Source organism: Chaetura pelagica, unplaced genomic scaffold (assembly GCF_000747805.2).
Source record: "Chaetura pelagica isolate M959 unplaced genomic scaffold, ChaPel_1.0 scaffold361, whole genome shotgun sequence".
NCBI lineage: Eukaryota > Metazoa > Chordata > Aves > Apodiformes > Apodidae > Chaetura > Chaetura pelagica.
The window spans coordinates 746,977-771,399 of NW_009952363.1; the positions used below are offsets into that span (position 1 = coordinate 746,977).

General features: G+C 46.1%; 1 protein-coding gene across 1 annotated transcript in view; it reads left to right on the forward strand.

The window, feature by feature from the left end:
- Positions 1-6,535: 6,535 nt before the first annotated feature.
- BRINP1 (bone morphogenetic protein/retinoic acid inducible neural-specific 1) overlaps positions 6,536-24,423 on the forward strand; it is a 57,865-nt gene continuing 39,977 nt past the window's right edge. Inside the window, exon 1 of the mRNA XM_010007948.1 lies at positions 6,536-6,809. Within this exon, the coding sequence (XP_010006250.1) occupies positions 6,592-6,809 (218 nt within the window). The 5' untranslated portion in view covers positions 6,536-6,591. The remainder of the gene's footprint in view (positions 6,810-24,423) is intronic.

Here is a 24,423-nt window from a genome sequence, read left to right on the forward strand (position 1 = left end):
GACAAAGGAGCTGAAAACAGGTATGTGGTTGTTACCGGTGAGCTTCTCACCTCGCTCTGGGCAGTGAGTAATTAAGAGTTTCTGCACAAAACCTGCTCCCTTTAGGCTGCTGGCTGAACTGCATTAGTAACAAAGGATTGGTAGGGTGGTTTTGGTTCACTGAATATTCTGACAAGTTGTAAGTAAAGTGTTGACAAACTGAAAAGGCAACAACCTTTTCTCCTCTAAGTCACTTGAGGTCAAAAGAAATGTTTTTGTAACAGTTCTTTCTTAAGAGGCTGGAGAGGCAAATTAAAAGGAGAAAAAGTAAAATCTCTCCTAGTTTCAAATGGAGATTTGGAAATGTTTCCTCTTGGTGCCCTCACAACCAAAACACTGGTATGTCCCAATCATAATTTTTTTCAGCATGAACCATTTGGCAAAACTGCAGTGGTTTTGTGGGCTGTGTTGGTAGTTTTGGTGAGGTATTTCTTAGCCTCTTGCCTTGTCTTTACTCGCCCAAAAATGTTTCAGCTAATAAATATCCCTCAGGTCTAAGCACTCATGCATATTTTAAACTGAAATTGTTAAACAGTAAGTGCAAATTTAGACACTGATCAGTGCAGAATTACCCAGCTATGGGGAGGTGTTCACCCATCCCTGCCTGAAGTGAAGAAATTCCACTTCCATAAAGAAACTGCTTTACAATCATTTAGGATTTTACAATGTTATGTGCCACAGTCATCCAGACAGTCAGAGCCAGAGCTGAATTGCAGCTCCATCTCTGGCTCCAGTCAGATTTCAGCATCTATAGTTTGAGCTAAAAAGACATCTAGGTCAGAAGTGGCCAAATTCTGTTTTCTCAGGGCTCAGGTTTATCCACAGACGTTCATGACTTAACAAACCCTGACAGGTTGGATTCCACATCCATTTTCATTCACGTTTCCTGCCATCCATTTTCCCCTGGCCCTGACACACCAAAGATGTCCTCAGTCTGGCTGAGAGGACAGCTAAAGCTGCTTCCTTCCAGCACTTTCATGGACCATCTCTGCATTAGGTGCAGGACAAAAATGTTACTGCTCCAGTTGTACCCAGTGACCTGCCAGGAGTTCAATCCTGAAGGTGTAGGGCTGTATCTACCTGTCTAGCAGGAATGTGCATGTTTAGTTACCTTAAAGCAGGGATAGTTGAATAAAATCCAGAAGAGCTTCTCCAGTACTTAAAATTAAGGCTACACTTAAGCAGTTTGCTGAAATGAGGTCAGATGTTTGTCACTTTGCAGGGTCAAGCTCTAAACTAACATAAGCTGTTTCATCTCTCCCTTGACATTTCAGTCTTTTACTAATTTATCAGCATCCTAAAGCAGCGTGTGAAGTTGCTGCAGAACAGAAGTGTTTTGGATACAAATAGCAATTGTTAGCCTCTTCCCTCTGGTAAATGGCAGCAGGCAGAAACCTCTCTCAACCTGCCAAGAACCAAATGTGGGACATAAGAAAGAACTATTGGTGCGTGAAGCTTAAAGAGATAGGGGACCTATTTCTTTCCAGCAAATAATGCGTGCAGTAATTTCTCTTTCCTGAGTCTGCATTTCTGATGGAAAGAGTTTGCAACAATGAGCATAAGAAAACAGAAGAGATGTGTGCAAGATCCATTTGAATCTAATAGAAGGGATAAGTGAAAGGTACAGGGGTTAGGGGGAAGGTAGGCAATCCCAGGAGACAGAGGAGTAGTGGATTGTTTACAGCAAGCGATGGAGGGTCAGAGCTCTGCCTTCCCATTTATAGCAGGGATCTGGCACGACACAGCCTCCCTCATATGAAACAGACCTTGCAATATCATTTTGTGCAAAATCTATCATTCTGAGCTGCCCCACCGTATAAAAATTACCTTTTAAGTGGCTAAGTAGACACCCAGCTTTATTCCTTTCTTCTTATTTCAAGGAACAATGGGAGTAACAGCACTTGCCTGCCTTGCTAGAGTGCTGAGAGCTTTAATTAATGTCTCTAATTCAATTTGAACTCCTTGGATAAAAGGCACTGCCTTGTGACAGCAAAGGTATTGCCTAAAATAGAATATAATTAACACACAGATATCAATCACGATGAAATTAAGTGTACATTCAAATACAACTTGCACTTTACAGAAAGCACTTGCCTATTTTTCCTCCAAGAATCCTGAAGACTCATAAGACATTTATTGTTCCAAGCTGAACTCAGCTTAGGATAAGGCCATCTGAAAGTGCCTAACAAACTAAAAGGGGTTGTAACAGCCATCTCCGTTTGCCCTGATGGATGTGCCTTCATGATGGACAATGCTGGAAGCTTTAACATGACTCAGAATGAGCACATTTAACATTTTCTTCTCCTAGTACTTAGTTACTGTGAAACCCAGCCCATGTCCTAGCTCACCCACCCATCACATTTATTAACAGATGTGGCAATTGCAGGATCATGTTTGTTGACATGACTCAGGAGGACTCAGATCATTGCACTGCTCTGTAGGTCTCCTGAGTGGAAATAAATTGCAGGATCGTGTTTGTTCAGATCACTGCACTGCTCTGTAGGTCTCCTGAGTGGAAATGGGCTTTGTAGCTTGGTTTGGTTTTTTCTGTTTTGGGTTTGGTAAGGTTTTGTAACTGCAGGATGACAAAGCTTGCTGACCCTGAAGAGAACTGACATTCTCTGCTTGTAGGAGAGGAACATCTAGTGAGCCATGAGGGCAGAGGACTGTGTTTTGTAAGGTGCTACATGCAGATGATGGTCTCTTCAGATAGTCCAAGTAGTCAAACAAATATTACTGTCTCCATGCCGGTAACTGGAAAGTGAGGCAAAAAAAGCATGTAAGGGCACTGCCCAAGGTCATGGAGGGTGTCTGGGGCAGAACTGGGCAGAATACTGGATTCCTGGATCAAAACCCATTGTTGGATTCCCCTAAGCTCCCCCTCTGGTGCGGAGATTGCTTCTGTGCCAGATTTAGCTTTTGGTTGGTCTTGGATCTCCTTCCAAATGGCTATATTCTTGGACACATCATCTCCCTGCCCCTTCTCTCCCCATCCCTTTTACGAACCCCCCAGAACAGGTCTTACATCAGCCGAGCTCCATAAAACACCTAACAAATTAATTTCAGATTCAAACTAGTTAGGAGTTAGATTGAATGCACCTCACAATATTGCCTTACACACAAAATAATCCCACTTTAGGAAGCTTTATAGCTTCCACGGGGACCAGCCCCATGGCGTGCATTAATCTTTAATGTGAAACAACATCTCTACAGCAGCTGCAGGGGGGAAAAAGATACTACTAAAAAATTAAAGTTGATGGTGTGATAGTTGTCTAGACCCACTTGTGCTCTACCATCTTCTGTTGCCCCAGGCACCATTCCCTGCTCTCAGCACTGACACAGCCAGCATCCAGACTGGAGACGTGCCCGTTTCTTCTAGAGATCTTCAGGCATGTTCTCTCCATGTCTTAACCCTTGGTTAAGACCCATCACAGCTTTAAACATCCTAATTCTAACCTAAAAGGAAAGGAAGGGAGGATGAAGAGGGAATTGGTGAATGTCGCCTCTATATTATAAGCTGGTATTTCCACAATGTATGATGCTTGTGCTGTAGAGGACACACTGGGATTTCTCAGAAACTCCTGTCTTTTGGGTTTTTCTGGTATTTCAGCTTGCACTTGCCCTCTGCTGGGAATGGGAGATGAGCTGTAACTCCACTTTGGTGTGGAAAATCTCCCTTCTTCTCTTTGCAATAGAAACGCAATAGGAAGTGAAATGTTTAAGGGGAAACTGATCCAGACTGGCTGATGAAGGAATTAGTTATGGATGAATTTAATGAACAGACAACCAAGCGAGTTTGGACAACGTGTCTGGAACAAGTGATCATTAGCAGCAGCAAATCTGCACACCCGCCTTGTGGCAAATGTGCTGAGTTTGCAGCTGCTTACTGGGGTGGGACAGTGTAGATCTGCAAAGAGCAGAAGGCAGAGGAGCAGCCTGGATGGAGAAGCAGAAGAAACAAACTCCTGATGTGGAACTGTGGAATGCTGAGGGTGGGAAGTAGCTGGGAGCATTTCCCAAATTTCCCCAAAAAGCAGCATTTCCCAAACCTCGGGTTTGTGAGCACTGTGAGTGGAAGCAGAGCTGCACTCTGAGCCCACTTGGAGCAGGCTCTGCTCCCCTCACTGTGGGGCTAGAGATTCCCCAAACCCTGGTTGTGTAAGGTAAAGCAGAAACACTCCTTTCTGAGAGGAGAGGGACTAAAGCACTGAGAACTGCCACGTTTATGGGTGAAATAGGAGACAGTGGTGAAGGCTAATATTAAACATGTGCCTCCAGAACAAGAATAACCTCCTCAGTCAGGAGCTACAGGTACCAGTAGGTGCAATAACAGCAATATTCAATTTGCAATGGGCAAGAAGTCTCTGTGAGCCCAACAGGAAAAGTGAACATCTGTTGGCTTTCCCATACTTTTAGTTTTTCCCATTTCTCCATGCCATGCAACAGCTGACTGTCATTATTTACCAGACTTACAGAACCCGAGTGCTGCAGAGCTTGCTGCAGCTCCCCAGACACATGCTGTGCACACGTGCACACTCCCACACACCCGGTGCACACACAGGCTCCCCGGGTTCAGTCTGCCTGTGCAGAAGACACACGTGCTGGGCTGCCATGGCTGCAGCTTTGGTATCTTCCTGGTGGAAGTTCCAGGAGCTGAGGACATGGCCATTCCAGCCACAGATGGTGGTGTCCTCTGCTCTACACTATGCTGCTCACACCAGGCAAGGTTTCACATTCTTCCTCAGTGCTGCTCATGTGGGTGGCAGCCCTAGCAGGCCTCAGTTTGGCCTCTCTTACCCTCTTAGCAAAATCTTTTCTCTCTGGGAATTACAGCTTTTCAGAGTGCTTATGGTGGACTCTGACTCAAACACATAAGGGTTTCTGGAAATGTACAAACATGCCTGACATTGAATCCTCTCTAGGAGAGCTCTGCATAGCTAATTTCTCCCGCTTTAAAGAGTAGCTACAGTCTCTCTGCACTATACTCTGCAGGCATAGGTGGGTGTCAGCTGTTCTGAGGACAACCTTTGGCCAGGTTTGTGCTCCCAGAGGGAGGGATGCAGCCTCAAGATCTCTCTCCCTACCCAGGCATGCCCTCTGTATTTACACATCCCCCACAAAACTCAGCAAGGCAGCCAGATGGACAGGAGGTGGGCAGGAGGAGAACCACATCCTGGCTATGGAGGGGCTTCAGAGCATCATCAGCTTCTCATCCCAGTGCTGAGGAGCACAACCCAATATGCTCGACTGCTATTGCAACTGTCTTGTGGTTCAGAAGCAGTAGAGGAGGGTGTCCATGGCAGGCACAGGGTGCCAGTTAAGGAAACCACTCTCCATTCCCCACCAGCTTTGCTGGGAGAGGGGCAGGGAGCCAAGAGTGTGGCTGCGGGGGTGGGTGATCCAATAGCTGCAGCCCGGGGAGTGGGAGTGGGGAGGCAGGGCTCTCTTCCAGCTGTACCTGCGGCTTGCTGCGTAACCTTTGGCAAGGCATTTCACCCCTCTGTTTCCCTTCCCACTCATCGTATGTCTGGTCTGTTTAGCTGTTAAACACTTGAGGGAGAGGAGCTGGCTTGTGGCAGGGGGGTCAGCAGCCATTGTTTGCCGGGAGGGCAGCAGGGCAGCCGTGCTCCCGGGATTGGAGTGACAGTGTGCCCTGCACCCGGGGGACGTGACACCATCCCATCCCCTTCAGCTCCCCAGTAAAGCTCCAACACCAGCTCTGCATGTTCAGCATGCCACCCTGCAGAGCCTTGATCTTGAGAAGAGCCTCGAGGTCCTACCGTGACTGAAATACCAGCAGACCCTCTCCCCCTCCACCCTCCCAAACACCCAAGAAATAAAGCAGGCTGAGGTGATTTTTCTCTTTCAAAGTTTGGCAGGATTTCATAGCCGTGTGTGTGTGTGTGTGTCCGTGTGTCCCCATGTGCTCATCACTGGAGCTTAGGTAATTATTTTGTTTTATTTCTTTTTCTGGCAAGACTTGAAAGTAAAAGCTGGGTCTTTATAGATTGCTCAGGTTGCATGAAGTATGGATTTCAGATCATCAGAGTGACATGAAAGCAGAAGACACATTTCTCTGGCACAGCATTAAAGGGACAATAAGGGGGTAATTGTAGCCTAGGGTGAGACCACCTTCTGCACCCAGCCTTCATTTGCCTTTACAGCACTGAGGAGAACTTCACTGGGGAAGCTATGGAAAATCTGGGGTGACAATGTCTCAGGTCAGGACTTGGCTATTTCAAAGGTGATAGAAGCTCAGGAAGATAAAGGCACCACTTAGGTACATGAGTTAAACACTGTCAAATACTCTAAGCTGTAGTGCAGGCAGACTGAAATATTTTAAAACTTGACTTTTCATGTCTGTTATCACCCTGAGAGATGGTTGTCAAAGAATCGAAACAATTCCTAGTTTTAAACTCTCTCTTTCTCTCCCTCCTCCCTCTCCTTCCCTCCATTTTTCTCTCTCTCTTTCCTTCCTCCTTTTCCCTCTCTTTTTCAACAGGACTCCACAGAATGGAGCAAGAATGAGAGGAAAAAGGCAGACAGAAAAGCATGAACTGGAGGCTTGTTGAGTTCCTCTACCTCCTGTTTATATGGGACCATATACTAGTACAGCCCTCCCACCAGGACCCAACTGCTACCAACCAACATGTCTCCAAGGAATTTGATTGGCTTATTTCAGACAGGGGCCCTTTCCACCACTCGCGGAGCTACTTATCCTTTGTGGAAAGACATCGTCAAGGATTTACAACCAGATATAAAATATACAGGTATGTTGGTTTCCTCCTGCACCTGTAGCTTGGATAAGTTGTTAGGTGGTGGGAACTCAGCCACTTCCCGTGGGCTCAAGGCTTGTAGTCAATGGGGAAATGCATCATTGTTCTCATTCCACCTAGAAATGCTTCTTTGGTTCTTTGTGGTCCTTAGCTGGCAATGGAAATTGCTTCAAAGACTCAGATGTAATGGTGAAGGTAATGGAGTGAGAGGAAGGCACTGGGACAATGTGCATAACATAGATTGAGAGAAAAAGAGCCCCAGAGTCTGAGTGTGCTTCACCTGTGGTGACAGTTCAGTTTGCAGCCATGTTCACAAGCAGGGCTCTCAAATCAATGCACCTATGGGCAGACCAAGGCTCTGTACCCAACTCAGACACGTGAAATGTCAGTAGCTTAAGGTTCACTTGGGCAAGAACAGACATTAAGATGTCAAAACATTCATCAGTATGGCAGTTCTCACACAGATTATCTCCAAGTTGGACTTGCTCCCAGAACTGTGGTCTTGGTTTAAGAGTCTCCCAATTAAAAAACTACAGAGGATGGGCAGAATTGGGATTTTCCTTTGCTTTCTTGCTTTTGAAGCCTTTGTTGTTGCCTGTTTCAAACTCTTCTTGCCAGTTGTGGCATCCAGAAACACACATTGCTTTTTTCTTTTTAACACAAGAAGCTGGGGTGCTCACATGAGCCCCCAGTTAAAGCAGCAAACACTTTGGAGTGAAGGGGAATAAGCCACCAAGTGCCATGAGATTGTGCTAAACCCCAAAGTGGCTGCAGGACTCTCACAGACTCACCCACTTCTATATATTCAGAAGTCCTACTGTGTTTCAGAAAGGCACTTGCAAACTATTAGGTAGGAAAGCACTAGTGAATAACCTAGTGGCAACGTGTACACAGAGGTGATGTCTGGGGGATGGGGCAGTGCTCTCCCATGGGCAGAAAGCCAAAAGCACTTGCAGACTAATAGCAACCTGTGACAAATCATCTATGCGTGGGGAAGAAAAATGAGTTGTGCCTGTCCCATGGCCTGCAGGGAGTGCAGCATCTCCTCCCCTCACACCAGCCCAGAGCAAGAGCAGGTTAGCATGGGTTGAAGATACTGTCCTGGCTTGTCCTCTTAATTCAAAACAGCTCAGGGGGAAGACAGTCCCAAAACCTAGAAATTATGCTGCCATACTTCCACTAAGGATATCTTTGCTTGCAGAGAAAACACGTCTTTTTCAAAAAGACTTTCTTCCTGCTTGTGGATATTCCAGCTCTCCTCCTGCCCTTCCTGTCAACATGCACTCTGATGGAGACTGCAGATCTGTGCCCCACATGATGCCCCTGGCAGTGGCTCTGCCCTTTGCTAAAGAGCTCTACAGCTGAATGCCACCCCAGCAGTCTGCAGGGGCTGTAGTGGGAGAGAAATGCCTGCAATGGATGTGTTCAGGCACATCCCAGAACTGTCACTGTAGGTCAGGCCAGAGATCCATCAAGCTTGGGATCCTGTCTCTAAGAATCATGGAGAAATGGGTCTAGAAGGTCATTTAATCCATGCCTCTTCCTCAAGGCATACTCAGCCATACCTGTGTCACATCTGACAGAAGTTTGTGGGCAGCCTCTCCAGAAAAGTTTGTCATGAGGGAGAATTCACACCCAGAGCTGGCAGTCTGCCCCGTGGCCTTGCTTTCCCCACCTCTATAAAGGAGCCAAAATCTTGTATGCATGTGAAACTAGCAATTCTTCATTTTATCTGCTATGGGGTGAGGAGCAAATTCCCTTTTGACTCAGAGGAGGCTGCTAAGAATCCAAAGGGTTATCTCAGTCTGGGATGAGTTTTACACATGAGAAGTGGAAAGGGATCTGTTTCTCCATTTCTGCTGGGTATTGCTGAAGTGGTTATGAAGGACTCTTGTAGCGTGGGGAGGACACAACCTCCTCCTTTTTCCAACATGGGAGAAAAGGGGGAGTAAGATTCTGCATGCACAGGAGGTTCATGATGTCGGGAGGTATCTGAGAAAGGTCTTGCAAGCTGGTCATAATGCTGGAGAAGTAATTATTCCCAAAAGCATCTGGATATAAGACGGAGTCCAGTGGAAGTAGTTAGGGAGGGAGTTGAGAGAGATGTAGAAAGGCTGCAAGGGCACACAGGGATGCATCTCATGGCCAAATACCAGGCACTAAGCTGAAGGAAGGGACTGAGGGCTTGGGGAAATCCAGCCATGTGTATCATGGGTTGAGCTGTTGGGAGCTGAGCACTTTGGAAGGACTCTCTGGGACTAACTTCTGCTCCAAGTGTGGTCAGCTGAGGAGAGAGGGAAAAACCTTGTGTGCCTCAGAAGACCAGCTGGAGCCATTAGGTAGGAGGCTGGCTAGATGTTGGAGGCTGGCTAGAGGTCGAAGGTATTTTTGTTTTTAATATCTGGCCCTGATGGCAGACCTGGTCTGCCCATGCAGAATGAGCCCATGCATTTTTTAAGGACTGTCCAAAGCAGCCTAGCTGTGGTGAGTTAGTGGAGCCACTGTAGCAGTTCAGAGCTGGACTCTGATCACACACACCCTCCAGAAGATACCATTCTACTGAGGCCCACAGGGCTAAAATCTCATTTTCTAGGCTCCTTAAATTGACTTCGAGAATCTGTAAAGCTGTTGAGATTTTGTCAACTGTTTAATTCCAACATAGAAGCCTCTTTCCTCCCAAATGATGTCTCTCAATTGCTCTTTGCACTAGACTAGCCCAAGGGAGGCACATATTCTACATTAAGGATATTGCTCCTTTCCTTAGAAAAGCAGCTGATTTGGAGCATGGGAATTTTCTCTGCAGTCTTCTCTTTCAATGTTCCTTTTCTCCCACACTTTTATTGGTTGGCTGGTTTATCTTTGTCCCTCAGTCAGACAGTTCCTTGGGGCACTTGTGATTTTGTTGAATGAGGTTTGACCCTACCATGGCTAATGCCAATAGAGCAGACCTCAAACCAACTACAGCAACCAAGGCTTTGGAGCAGATGTGAAATCAGGCAAGGGGGCTTCACCCATCCCTAATTGAAACACTGTCACCTGGTTAGTGGTGATTTCCCCAGTGTCTGCTGTGCAGGAGCACAGACACAGCATGTTAGGACCATGTCATTTCCTCTGAAAAGCAGCTGAGATAAAGCCACTGCCAAGGCTCCACAGCAGCGTAAGGCAAAGTGCAACATTTTCTCATTTGTACAGGTGATGTGAAAAAGGCAGCAGCACCAAACTCAAACATGCACCATGTCTTCCATCACAGCTGATGTCCAGAATCTGTCAGCAACAAGCAAGGAGCCCGTGCTAGTCAGCAAGGCTCTTTCTTATCCCGCAAAAGCAGAATTGCTGTGCAACAGCATAACTGCTGATATCTCTTCATAGGAATCCTGAATCCCAGCCTACCATCCTAGCATGGAAAGGCACTTCCCTCCTATAGTCTCCAAGGGCTCATTCCCTCCTTCTGGGTACTGCATTTAGCAGAATTTAGGCCTCTTTCTCAAGAAACCTGAAACACTGATTTTCCTGGTACCCTCAGTACAAGGTTTACACCTTGCACAAGAGGTTAGTAGAAAGGCAAGGAAAGGGGGAAATGTTCTGCATTAAATCCTGGACAGTAGATACAATTGCATGAAGGAAGCACATTAATCAACATCGATTCATACTTCATAAGGCTGTTTTAGGGGGGCCTCTGGCAGGAAAATGCTGCTTTGATCATTATCTGTGCACTCTGATGCTAATGCAGATAGGATGGCAGATGCTGAGAGTGGTTTGTGGGATGTCTGAATATTCATTATCATCATCCTTCTTGTTGTTCCTAGTCATGAGAGCCTTGGGTACCAGGTACTGTACAGGCTGGAAAACAGATGAAGCTGAGCTTGGCTGTGGGACTAGGGAACTGCTCAGGCCAGAAAACACTCCTGTTACCACAAAACTGTATTTAACAGCCTCAGTCCTCTTCTTTGAAGTATATTGTTGTGTTATCCTTTTTTCTACTCCCAGGAACTGATTCTTTAGCTCTAAGGCAAAGCAAAAGAAACAGTAGATTGAGCACTGGAATACACCACACAAATAGCCAGGCAGAAGCACTGAAATGCTTTGCTAATGATGCTGCTCTGGTTAAACAAGTTCTAGAAAAAAATAATCTTTTCTAGACAAAAAAACCAGGCTTTGTTGTTTGATGCCAGAGGTGGGACATGGGAGGCAAAGAGGGAAGTGGTGAGATGGTCTTTTCCAGTGGCATGGACAGGCTGCCACTGCCAGCTTCCCTACAGGGACAGGACACACTGCCTTGGGAGGCAGGACTCACAGTTATCCTGGCCAAGGTGATGCAGGTAGGCTCTAGATTTTTGCCCCAGGGTCGTGGTGTGGCTGTGGTTAAACTCATATCTCCATGCCTTATTTCCCTCCCCACCCTTCTGCTGACGGGAGATGACGGGAGCCCTCTGCTCTGTGTTGCTGGGCAGACTTCATGAAATGCTGCAAGAGGCCTGGACGTGAGGGAGGGCAGCAACATGAAGTGGATGATCACACAGGGCTGGGAGGGGAATGTGCATGTGCAAGAAGAAATGTAGATTTTCTATGTGTGGGAGTATAATTCCATTTTCTGAAGTGACAGTAGGGTTGGGGAAATCTGGCAGTTTGTGTAAGAGAGCAGGGAAACCCTGGGGTATAAAAAGATCTGCTCGCCTTGCAACTTCTCCTGCAGTGGGACCATTCAGAGGCTGCCTAATTCCAGGAAACCTGCAAATGCAAAATCCTTCTGACACCTCTGCCAAGCCTGGTTAAAATACATCAACAGATTTAAGAGTTAGTGGGGGATGTGACAACAAACCAGCCAGCCCTGTCCCATCCCTCCACCTGCAGAGTGACAGGACAAAACTGATCACTTATGTACACTTGTTACAATGAGGTCCCTGGGTATAGAAAAGGGAAAAACAGCTCCTGAGACTGGCAAGGTTTTGAGTAACTGACTGCACAAACTAGCTCTAAATGGATTGGGATGGTGCCTGGGGAAAGAAAGCTGTGTTTTGGGTTTTTTACCCCCAATAATTGTTTACATCAGGAGGGTGAGGCAGGTCTGGGACAGGTCAATGAAGAGGTTATCTCCATCCCTGGTAGTTTTCAAGGCTTGGCTGAACAAAACCACAGCTGATGTGCTGAAAAGCTGGTTATTTTTAGCTAATTTTCATATAGATCTCTTTTCTGGTCTTGTTCATTTCTTGGCCAGGTGGTAGTAAAGGGATAGAACTGTGTGGGTGGAGGCAGGAAGGGGTCTAAGGGTCCCATTGGTGAGGAGCTGTTTTCAGCAACAATATGGATTAAAGTTGTATTAAAGTAGTTGTGAAAACACATGCCAAGTTCAGTAGAGACCAGGTCTATTAGACCTGCTTCCACCATTGTTTTCAATCCATTCTTCTCCTCCCAGCTCTCCCCTCCTCACTGATTCCTTTTCTTTTCTCTCTGTTGCATTGAATTTAATCTACTGGTCACTAGAAATGTACAAATAATTGATTTTGTGGTTCACTGGTCGTACAGAAAAGAAAAAACATTAAGAATAGGTTGATCTGAAATGGATGTTGGTTCAACCTTTCAGTAAAATGAAAAAAATAATACTAATAATTTCATTTTAGGCTCAGTGGAAGGCTTAAACTTTGCTGTTTCTTTTCATTTTATTAATACAGTGAAAATCTTTTTCTTTTTGCAATTTTTAAGGCATAGGAGTTGATCTCAAGACATAAAGTCAGGCAATGGCATGTAAAAAGTGGCAGAAGGGTAACATTATGATTCTGAGTGTTTCATCTGGCTGTTTGCTCTTCAACTTGTTCATTCCACTTATGTTGAATTTCCAAGTAGTTTTTATGCCCTTGAAAGAGGGAAGGAGGAAAAAAAAAAAAAAGACTGGCTGTCCTTAGTGTTCACTCTGAGACTTTGAAATGTTAAAATTCCCCAGGGTTCAGCTTTGACTTTTCTTGGGTTCAGCTTTTAGCATCTGATGATAAAAAAAAAAAAGGAAAAGAAATCATTTCCTCAGCCCCACTGGGCAAGGGAGGCCCAAGCAGGAGCAGCAGTGGGATGGCAGCTCTGCTGTGGGAAAGCTCCTGCACCTTCAAAAGGAAACTGGATGCTGAGACCTGGATGCTACTGACTGAGACAAACTGTACAACAAGGTTGCAGTCACAGTTTCTCCCTCACACAAATACCCTGGCAAGTTTTCAGTCCTGTTCCACTAGTTGGGATGCCTGAAGCATCCCAAAAACCACCGTGAAGGTTCTTCTCAAACAGCATTAAGGTGGTGCTTTGCACTGGTACAAATTGATAGGCCCTGTTGGGCTTTTTCCTCTCTGCTTTGGCTTTTTTAGTCATGCTGAGGTTCTGCTGACAAGGTTTTCCTATTAGGATTTTATGCTATCTGTTTAAAGGGGACATCAACTTTTATGTTTTCCAGGCAGAGGCAAGGCTTTTTTTTTTTTTTTTAGGAGAGGCAATGCAGGAATTGAAGGACAGAGGGAACTGAGATGAAAGGAGGCTCTTTCCTCTGTGTGGAATGAGCAATGTGAATCTGTAAAGCACTGAATGGCAAAAAAATACAAAATCTCCATAGTTTGCATTATGCATGTAAGCGAGTGATGTACATTGGTTTGTAATCAGTAAATGCCTTGTAAATAAATGTGTGTAAACCAAAAATTTAAATCTATTTCCATAGTGCATGTAAACAATGAGGACTTCTAGTGTTCTCTTCAATGTAAATGTTAATCTAAAAATGACATTACTACGAGTTTATGCAACTTTACAAGGGAGGCACAATTTACATTCCTGTCTCAGCAGCTCTAGCACAGCAGCTTGGGACACAGGAGCCATTCAGAGCTGGGTTTAACCAGCCAGTTCCATCACGTTGCCTCTCCTCTGGCCACCACCTACATTCTTCATGAGGTTCAGGGACCAGTGTTGTTACATTCCCTGCATAATGAGTCTCCGTGCATATGGGAAGCTTTTAATATATTTGCATAAGCAGAATGAAGGCAGGAGGGGGGTTTGGCAAGGAATGGCTTGGGCTGAGCTGTGCAGAGTTTAAACCTGGGATTGCTGGGCTGAGCTGACAAGGAGCTTGGCCCTCCTTGGGGCTGGAAGAGCAGCTGCTCTGGCTGTGCTTGGATCCAGATGTCAAGGGCTTGGGAACATCACTTGCAGCTGCAGGGCTTGATAGAAGAACACACCTCTCCTTCTCTTTGGTATTCTGGATAATAGAGGGCAATGGGAGGATAAATAGCACCAGCCTTTGATATGTTCAGAGCTGCTAAGGTAGAGGAACAGAACATCTGGCCAAGCTCTTGGGGAGGGCAGACCCTCATTTCAATGTCGCAGCTTCTGCCCAGGCCATAGGGAATTGCACAAGAGCCAGGCAGTTAATAAGCTGGTATTCCCACAGGGCACTTGTGTTGAGGTGAGGACATGCCCCTGCCTGGGGAGGAACACAGGTGTGACCCAGCAGGGCAGGTCACTCAACAGGTTACCCTGCCTGCTGTCCTGGCTGAGCTCCTGGCTGGCTTCACAGAGCTTGAGCACAGCTCTGCAGAGTTGCACGTTCAAGCACAAAAAATCCCTTTCTGAATCCAGAAATAAATGTTTAACCTGTGGTCCAAACAATTCCCAGAAACAAGACAAATATTTTCAGCCACTGAACCTTTCTGGAAAGATCTGCACCCTGCTGGGCCAGGTAGGAGCTTCCAGCACAGTCCCCTCCAAGCCCCTTCTTGCTGTGGGAATCTTTCCCCTCCACATGAGCAGTGAAGGGTTTGCCCTGCAGGCCTCCCAGGGCTGCTCTGGGCCTTCATCTCACATTTCCTCAGACCAGCAGTCTATGGTCCAGTGGCTTGGGAGCATATTTTAAAGGCTAACAAGCCAAAGAGAAACTTTTTTTAAAAATATTTTTTATTTTTTATTTTTTTATAATATTTTTGTGGACAGATCATTAATTCTGCTTTTCACTCAGGCAGATGCTTCTTTCAGCAGAGCTGTTACATAATTATTTTTTTTAAAGAAATAGTCACCCTGTTAGATACATGGAATAGTTTTGCTCTGGCCTGGGAGATGGCATCACTTTACCTATTATAGGGGGTTTTCTATTTCTGGATCCCTCTCATATTTCCCTTGGGTCCCAGAAAGTATTTTCTTTTCTTTTCTTTTTTGCTGGTTGCCACCCACCAGCCTCTGTAAGTGGAACAAGCTGTGTCCTGCTGGGGCAGGCAGAACCATCCAGGCTGGGTTCCCCCATCAAACTCATCAGTACAGAAACCAAGGACCCATCTGAAAAGAAACCCAGGAACCAGCTTTGCCTGCAGCAAGGAGTGAGGAGGGTTTGGAGTGGCCCTTTGTGTAAGGATCTCCTCTCCAGACAGTGTGAAATCCAGTATCTCTGGTGGTTCCAGCAGTTCCTTGGTGTGTGTTGGCAGCTGTGCTGGCTGGAGAAGGGCTCAGGCAGTGTCCTGCAGCCAGGGTCATGCCCTAGGGATGCTGTTTGCTGGTGGCCAAGCCTGGAAGCTTCATGCCTGGAATGAGCAGACCCCACTCCACACCCACAGCACTTTGCCACCTTCCACAGTGGCCAAGAGGAGCCATGAGGTTCCCTTCACCTGGGAGTAATTTTTGCAGGTTAAATCCATCCCATCAGGGAAGAGATCCTGAGAGGGGAGAAGAGGGACAGGGACAAGAGCTGCAGGCAGCAGGTGCTGCCTCCTGCCCTGCCAGACTCCTGGCTGCTGCTTCCCTCCCCAACCACTCTGTCTCAAGAGGGTGGAGATCCTCCCCACCGTCCCCATCCTTCCCAGTGTGGGAAAACCTCCAACCTGCTCTGAAAGACAAAAGCCCTGGGGTCTGACACCAGCAGCTGCAGCAGGGCCAGGCTGGGCTGTCGCAGAGGGATGGGATCATCTCAAGTATCTGCTATGCTTCTAAATCAAAGTCCTGCTGACAACACAGAGCACTAAATGCCTGCCTGGGGCTCTGCTCCTCCAGTCATGTGACGGCATCAGAATTTAAGCTTTAATTAAGAAACAAGTGCAGGGAGGGAAGAAAGAGTCTCCAGCCCTTATGACTGCAAAAGAAAGCTTGGAAACATGACCCAAGTGCAACCAACATCTGCTTTAACGTGCAGAGGGTTCCCAGCAGAGAGGTAAGCAGCCAGGAGAAGCCATTCCATCAATTCCCAGTCAGGTCAGGCCTGCCTGTGCTGCTTCCTGCAATGCAAGTACTTGCTTGGAGAAAGGGGAGGTTCCACAAAAGCTGTGCTGTGGCAGAATTACACCAAGGTGCCCTCCCTTGCTGCACACAGCTCCTGTGCAGCCTTGCAGGACCAAGTTTTACACTAACACAGCAGCTACTTGTGCACAGCCAACATCTAGAAGTGGCAAGAGCCAGTTCAGTGCCACCTTGTTCCTGCAGGCTGAAGTCTGTCCATGGTGCACAGCACTTTTTTAAGCAGCAGCATGGAAATTCCCTGCTCTGGGATTATGGCAGGAGGTGTTTTTTTTTCCTCCTGGAGCTTCTCAGCCCAAATTGAAAGGACTCTGTTGTTGTGCCTCTATGGCATGTAAGCATCCTTATTGGATGGCTACACTCTCAGCCATCACACCAGGGTCTGGAGCCTCAAATATGCCTGATATTGCAACAACCTCTCATTCCCAAGAGTGAGTATCACAAAAAGTCAGTGGAAGAGCTGTTCCCCTATGGCTTATAACCAGGACCTGCCTGTGGGCTCTTATTTACTGAGTGATAACTCTCACAGTCATCCTGACACTGATCCCCTGCTGATGTGGCTAGAGATCTTGTCGTTTCTGCAATAGAAGTGCTGCTTTGCAAGTTGCAAAGGAAGGTTTCATGGCCTGGCAGTGAGTGGTGGGTTTGCAGGATCACACACTGGCTTTAAGCACTGGCTTTGGTGGCTTTAAGCACTGGTTTCTGTAGCTGACAGTAGCAGGTTTCTTTAGCAGTCAGGGATTCAGCTGGGATGAGGATGTAAACACTGCCCAGGGAGGGACACTGCCTCCCCACAGCCACCTGAAAGTGGAGGAAAGGATGAGGTGAACCCCACCCTAGGCTGGGATGTCAAAGGTGTTTTCATTACCCCTGTCCAACCTCATTTTGCTTTTCCACCCTTTTCTTTCATACTGTTTCTTTCTCTCTCAACAAAGGCAAACCTGCCTATTGAGCATCTAGCACTAAATATTTCAGTATTAGCTTCCAGCTCTTGAGCAAAAAAGCAGAAAGAACATTACTTTTTACTCCCCTCCAAATGTCTGGGGTTGTCCCTGGGGAGTGCAGGCACACAGCCTGGGCAAGGCTAATAAGAGAGCTCAATACCCAGGGAGAGCTGTGTGCTGCATGGCTAAGAGCAAGCAGGAGAGACAGGAATAAGAAAAGAAGGTTGTTCTTCATCTCTGGTTAAAGCTAAACAAACAATCTCCAGCAGACTAATATGTTCTCCTTGCATTTTGTCTTCCATCCCTCTGTTTTCCTCCCCTTTCCCCAAAGTCATGTGCAGACTGGGGAAGTCTCAGGTTCTCCCCTCTCCCCCATGAAAGACCCCTGACTGCTTCTTGGGAATATTTGATCTTGAAAATCTGTGCCACACTCCTTCAGCAGATGAGAGCTGTCGAGTCACACGATGAACTGTATCTCCAAACTATTTAGTGTCTCTTCAAAGCCCACACTTCCAGAGCCCTCTGATTATGTAAGAGGCTCGACTCCATTTAGAAATTAAGTTTACGACCCTCATAATTGCATAGGAAAACTTGATAATATGACTCCTACGTAGAAAGCAGAAGGCAAAAAAAAGAAGGAAAAAGAAATTTAAAAAAAATGAAAATCCTGAAGTTTATCAGATTTTAAAAGTCTCATGAATTTTAAAAGAAAACTCTTAATTCTTTTTTGGAGCCTGACTCATGATTTTCAAACAGTTAGCAATATGGCTGTAGGGATTGTAAGGCTGGTTTGTTATCTTATTAGATAACTGACACAAAATATCCAAACCCGTGGAGACTCAGAGACTGAGTCTTGCACTTCAGTACAAAGCTGGAGAGAATAGTGTCTTTGTTTCTGTATAGATGCTGAGGATCTCCTCTTAATCCACATCTCTAGTCACTAATGCAGCATAAATATTTCCCAAAATTATATTAGTGCTAATCATATGAATGAGAATAGTCATAGTATTGATCTTCATAATACTTAGGTTATTAAATTTGAGTTTGAAGGTAGTTTTGTGGGGCAATTCATAACAGTAAATCTTGTCAGCATGTATAAGCAGGGAAAACAAGCCACAGAGCAATAGCACTGCAAAGCCAAAGAGAAATGTGTTCTAGACTCTTCTATTCTTCCACAACTGAGACCTGGGAATGAGTTAGCAATGCCAGAACTGATGGTTTGCTAATTGTTTGATAATCTCAGATTATCTCAGATAATCGAAATGAATTTAATTGATCTCAAAGGGAAAAAAAGCTTTTGGATGATGATGAAACAACTTGTTCCAACATTTCTAGGAGGTATGTGCACTACCAGGGGTACTTCATTACTGGAATATTTGCACACACAGCAGGTCAGGGTTATAAGATGAAGAGGGGTCACCACTGCACCCTTAAGTAGTGGACTTGCCTTTCACATACGTTTTCACCCAGGCTGTCCACGTTTGCTTTAAGAGCCACACATGCTGAAGTGATAGGGAGGTAGCAGGGTGTGCTGTGCTTGTGGCTTTTCCCAAGCCCCTGACCTGCCTCTGTGCAGACATGAGCACTGATTTCTGAGGTGCACACAGGTATTGGGGTGGCTGAAGCATCTTTAATCCCATGATGGATTGAAGGAAATCTGAGAATACTTCCCTGTGAAATGGCTCTATAACAGGGGACAGAAGAAGTCCTACCAGCTCTTCTAGCATATAACAAAGGAGAAATGAAGAGTGTGGAAGAGGCTGAGTGCCACTGCATAATAAGCTTGCAGGATGATTGCCAACTGTATTTGGATTTAATTTTCTTTTGCAGAAGAGTCATAAAAATTAAGTTTATTGTTTTCACTCCTGGGGACTGAGATACTTGCATCATGTCTTTTAAAAACATTAATTCACAAAGACATGAATTCCATTGGTGATGTCTCAGGTATAATTGTGGGGCAGCATCCAAAGGTAAAGCTTTCTATGCAGAACTGCTGGCTGGAGCAGCAGTAGCACAGCTCTGTCAGAGTCTTGCAAGTGTTTGTATCACTGGGGTTGGATTTTTTGCTCAAAATGGTGGGGATTGTGCACCAAAAGGGAAGTAGGTCTGGGGTGGCTCTACAAGGAAGGGGGAAGGCAAACGATAGGATTGCAAAGTCATTGCATTTTAGGTGTAAGGAAATTGTTCCAGTGAGTTAGAAAAATATTTTGCCTAATGTAAGGTTTTGTAAAAATGCTGCATCTCTTTAGCAGTGTGGTGCTTCAGGCTGATGAGTGGGATTCAATGTATTTTTTAAGTCCTGGCCTCTCTGGTCACTAGTGATGATGGCAAAAGAGAGAGATCTAAGAAATGAGCTATTTTGACAAAATTTTGTCTAATGAAAACATTACAAGCTGTTCCAGATTCTTCCAGCATGGAACAAAGCCAGATTCTGCAGCCCTGAAAGTAGCTACAAAAAAGGCATAATCTCCTGGACAGCTGCAGCCACAACTGAAGTCAGAGCTCTCCCAAAAGTGAGTGATTTAAGCTTTGTCTGGAGACACAAAACTGAAGCCCTTACCAATTACAGATGAGTTATCATCAGGTGCCACAGGGACAGTGCAAAGGGACTGAGTAGGAAAGGATTAGCCAGTGCGCACAGAAATATTGAGCAACTCACTACTACCTCCTGTTGTGCTCCTGCCAGTGGAAATCCTTCTTAGAATGGCATATTTTATTCAATTTTTAAGAGCTCTCAATATTTCATTTAGGAAAGGAAGTCGGAGCAGCGTCCAATCCATAATCAATCAGTTTGCCTTTGCAGAAAAGCTCTAAGGAAACTCTCTTGCTCTTTGGTCCTTTATCTTCTCTGTGAACTCACAGAAATTATATTTCTGAATGGGATTAAGAGGGAGGGAGAGGGAGAACTCCAGCCAGGGCAAGTTCAGCTAAACCTTACAGACCACTGTCTTCTAGTAACTGGTGCTACTGAAACCATCCCAGCCAGCCACAATATTTCTGTCTCCAGTCAGAAGCAGCAGATGATGTTTCAGATAGGTTTGGCCCAGGCTTAAAAAGGGTATTTAAGCACTTTGTGTGGGTACTTAACTGCCTAAGTGCCAAATTCCTGTGGATTTTAGTGGGCATTATAAAATCAGGAGCTATTGAACAGGTTCTCCCACAATCTTAGAATCACAGAATATGCTGAGTTGGAAGGGACCCATCAGGACCATCAAGTCCAACTCCTGTTCTTGTGTAGGGCACCCCAAGAATCACACCATGTGCCTGAGAGCATCATCCAAACACTACTTGAGCTCAGGCAGGCTTGGTGCTGTGACCACTTCCCTGGGGAACTTGTTCCAGTGCTCAGCAACCCTCTGGGTGCAAAACCTTTTCCTGACATCCAACCTAAACCTCCCCTGATTCAGCTCCCTGCCATTTCCCCCAGTCCTGTCATTGGTCACAGCTGTCCATAACACAGGCCATAAATTTATTAACCCTGGAAATAAATAACTAGAAATAGGCAATGATAAAAGGAAGAGTAACAAATACAGCTCATCCAGGGATCTCAAATCTCTTTTCAGGCATTACTTCGGGTTCCTTATGATAGCTGAAGGAAAGGGAGGGGTTTGTTTGTTTGTTTCAAATGAATACATTTATCACTAATAAAATATGCAGTTCATCAGATATATTATTCGCTAGCTATTTGTCAAAAGAACAGCTCAGTCATATATTACCAGAACTAAACATTTATAATGTGTGTATATCTAGTCATCAGGTGATTTATTCAGGCTTTTGTGGAACGAGTTAGTTATTGACCAGTTTAAATCACTACTCCCTTGGGAGGAAGAGACATATTAGGTTGTGAGCTCTTGGTGAACTCTCCCCATCTTTTTTATTTTGCTGCATTGTTGTTCAGCACCTGCCACCACACACAGGGTCCTGGGATTTGTTTCCTTTTGGATACTGCCACAATAAAAATAGTTCTAGTTCTGTTCATCGATAGCCAACACCAAGTCTGTCTCGGGTGGAAAATTTGAACCACACATTCAGGATCAGACTGTGATCTGTGTTCTTTGTATTCTTGTAGGATCAGTGCTTGAGCCCAACACCAAGATCCTTGTCCCTTCTTTGACATCTCAACTGTTTAGTGTCCCTCCACCTCCCAGTTGCAGGAAAAGAGGGTGTAGGAATCCCAGCTCACTGCTTTGTGTGATAAGTCACACAGTTTTGGTTAAGGCTGGGAAAGAACAGAGGAGCACTTTACCAAGTCACTCCCAGCTCCCTCCTCTGTGCCAGCAAACTGGCCTCCTTCCAGAAGTGCCTCAGCAGAGTGAAGCTACGTGACCAACACTCACTGAGTCCCCTTGTCATTCGTGACCAGCATCCTAGAGGGCTGCAGCTTCTTCCAGGCCTTTATTGGTGTCAAACATCACAGCCTCTCCTCTGGGTTTTATTAGGGCAGCTGATGCCAAATCACCCAGCTTCCTCCTACTCGATAAAAAATGTTTATAACCCAGTAAATTCTAACATATCAGCAGCTTGTTATGGAGGGAAAAGGTCACTGGGAGAGAAAGAAAAAAAAAAGGTGCCCTTCCATCAGAAATTCTGGCTGGGTGTATATGAAGGAGTCGGCGCCAGGAAAATATCTTTTGATATGATAAAGGCTCATAATAGAAAATGTTGCTGCAATACAGGCCTTGTTTCTTCAGATAAATATTTAATATAGATCACTAAAGATTAATCGAGTACAGAAAAGAATCTCTCCTATGGTTGGTGGTAACGAAAACATCTTCTTGTTAATTTATTATGGAGCCTGAAATGAGAAAAATCCTATAGAGAGCAAGGCAGGGGATGGTTTCCATAGAGAAGCAGCGCTCAGCACCAGAATTTATCTAGTGTGTGGGCAGAGGCCTTCCCAGAACCAGCTGCAGCGGGGTGTGCTCGTGAGAAAAAACCCTAGTGTGTTTTCCTGAGCTGACTCCTGCAGATCCCAGGGTTTCCAGAAATGGTGAGACTGTAAGAGCTGTGGGCTCTGGAGAGCGTGTTCCAGCCTGGATGCTGTGAGGGCACGTGTCACATCCCAGGCTGCTCCTCCAGGAAAGGGCGTTCAGGCCTTTTAGAGTGAGGTGATGCCCTGAGATCACTGTGAGGAGACCCCAGGCTGGTCCTGAAGGATGTTTGGCTTAGCCCAAAGTCCCCGTAAGCAACTCCTGGACAGTTTCTCCAAGGCACTGTGGCCAGGGACTTTTTACAAGGGCATGTAGTGACAGCAAAGGGTGAATGCACTAAAGCTGGAAGAGGGGAGATTAAGGTTAGACATGAGGAAGAAATTCTTTAATGGTGGTGAGACACTGGCCCGAGTTGCCCAATGAAGTTGTGGAAGCCACATTCCTGGAAGAATTCAAGGCCAGGTTGGATGGCCCTGAGCAACCTGATCTAGTGGGAGGTGTCCCTGCCCATGCAGGGAGGGGGGGATGTTGGAACTAGATGGTCTTCAAGGCCCCTTCCAAACCATTCTGTGATTTCACACTCTACTCCTGACTGCACTGGGCAGCTGAGAGTGCAGGGTGCTGGTGTGAGGTTTCCATCTCTCACCATGCTGGGATGTGGGTTGTGACCAGTAAATGACAGGAACCCTTTGCTCTCTACATCATCCACACGAACCACCTTTCCAGCAATTTTGCAGCATTAAATAGGACAGTCACAGAGAATAAATCATAAATAGCAGCAGAGACAGTATGAAGGGGAAAATAAGAGAGTCACAGGCAAGGGAGGAGAGCAAAACAGATATAATTTCAGCTGAGACTGAAATGGAACAGAGTCGAATAGACTAAGAGACACGTGAAGGTTGTTCCAGATGGCCAGCCCTGCTGACGTGAGGCCTCTTACTCCACCAGCATGGAGGGGACCCACTGGCAAGTAGAGTAGCAGTGAAAGCAGGAGAATCCAGCAGGTCTGGCTGTGCTCAGGGCTGGGGGGACCAGAGGAGCCCCCTCCTGCAACTGTGTTCTGGAAACCAAATAACAACTCTGGAGTGAGTGACCTTGTAACATTTTTCCACCTCACCAACAAGCCACATGTATTTGTTTCTCTAGAGGTGATACATTGTTTTCCTGCTTGACCTTTTCCTGTGAAAATAGTTTGGTTTGGGGAAGGTTTGCTCAAGCAGCAAACAAAAGGCTAGTCCGTGTGTTTAGCCCTCCCCAGGACAGAGGCCAAGGACTGCTCTGTGCGGTGCTGGGAGGCATCCAGGAGCTGTGGCTGGGGGAAGGTGGAAAAAGCGTGGCTAGGAAGAGGTTGCCTTGATTTTTGTGACATGCACAGTGTGGGGAGTCTCCTCTCCTGCTGCCATGCCAAGCTGATCTCACAGGGCACCACTTCTCAGCTCACATGGAAGATGGTGGGTGGACAGAGAAGCTTTAGCATCTGGTATCACAACAAGGGGAATGGGGTTAAAAGGACCCTTCAGGATCACAGTACCCCGTCTCCCACCCTGCCAGGCACAAGCACAACATTGTGCTACTTGAAGAGTTAACTGTTCTAAACCTCCAGAACAGCAGTGCAGGCTGCATCTCCCAGGCCTGGGCTGCTCCCAGAACCCCAGTAACACCTTAAAACCTGTACAGTAATTCTTCCTATTTCTTCTGCAGGCTGTTGAGCTTGATCCAGGTGTGACTGGATGGCAGGCTCTAGCCTGGGGCTGTCCAGGGGAAAGACTAACAGATTTTTAATAGCAGCAGGGACTGTTACAGTCAGCTAATATAAAACTAACCTGTGTTTAGAGCACTTATTTGTGGCACAGATCCAATCAGGAGAATTGCAACAGCTCAGCTACCCACAGCATAACCTGGGGCTGATCAGGGGGCTCTTATTTTCACCTCTGCAAACACTGGGACTGCAGTTTGGCCCCTGTCACCTTGGCAGTGGTTTTCATCAGCCGTGTCCCTCTGACTCTGTCATGCTTCATACTCCCTCTGCTGTGAGCCCCAGATATAATCTATGGAACACAAACATGGTTTATAATAAGTTTTCTATGCGGCCAGGAGAAAATGCCAAACAGAATCAGAAAACAATCAGTCAGTGAAGCTCAGGGCTGCTGCTGGGTGAGCTGCCTGGAATGGCCCAGGGCCCGGCAAGAGGGAGGCTTTAAATACAGGCACAGTCGGGGCAAAGGGAGATGGGCAGGCAGGGGATGAGGCTCAGGAATGTGGGAATACCGGGTACACCTCCTCTTGGGGCTAAGTTAAAAGAGGAGCAGTATCAGAGCTGCAAAAGGAGCCCTCAGGATGGACTCGCTGCTTCTTACAGCAGATCAGGACATTCAGCAGCAGTTGGGCTCCAGGCAGGGAGCAGGGACAGACAGCTCTGCTGAAGAGACTGTTTGAGATAAACATGCATTTATTGTGGAGGCCTCTGGGTGCTGCTCTTGCACAGGCCCCTCT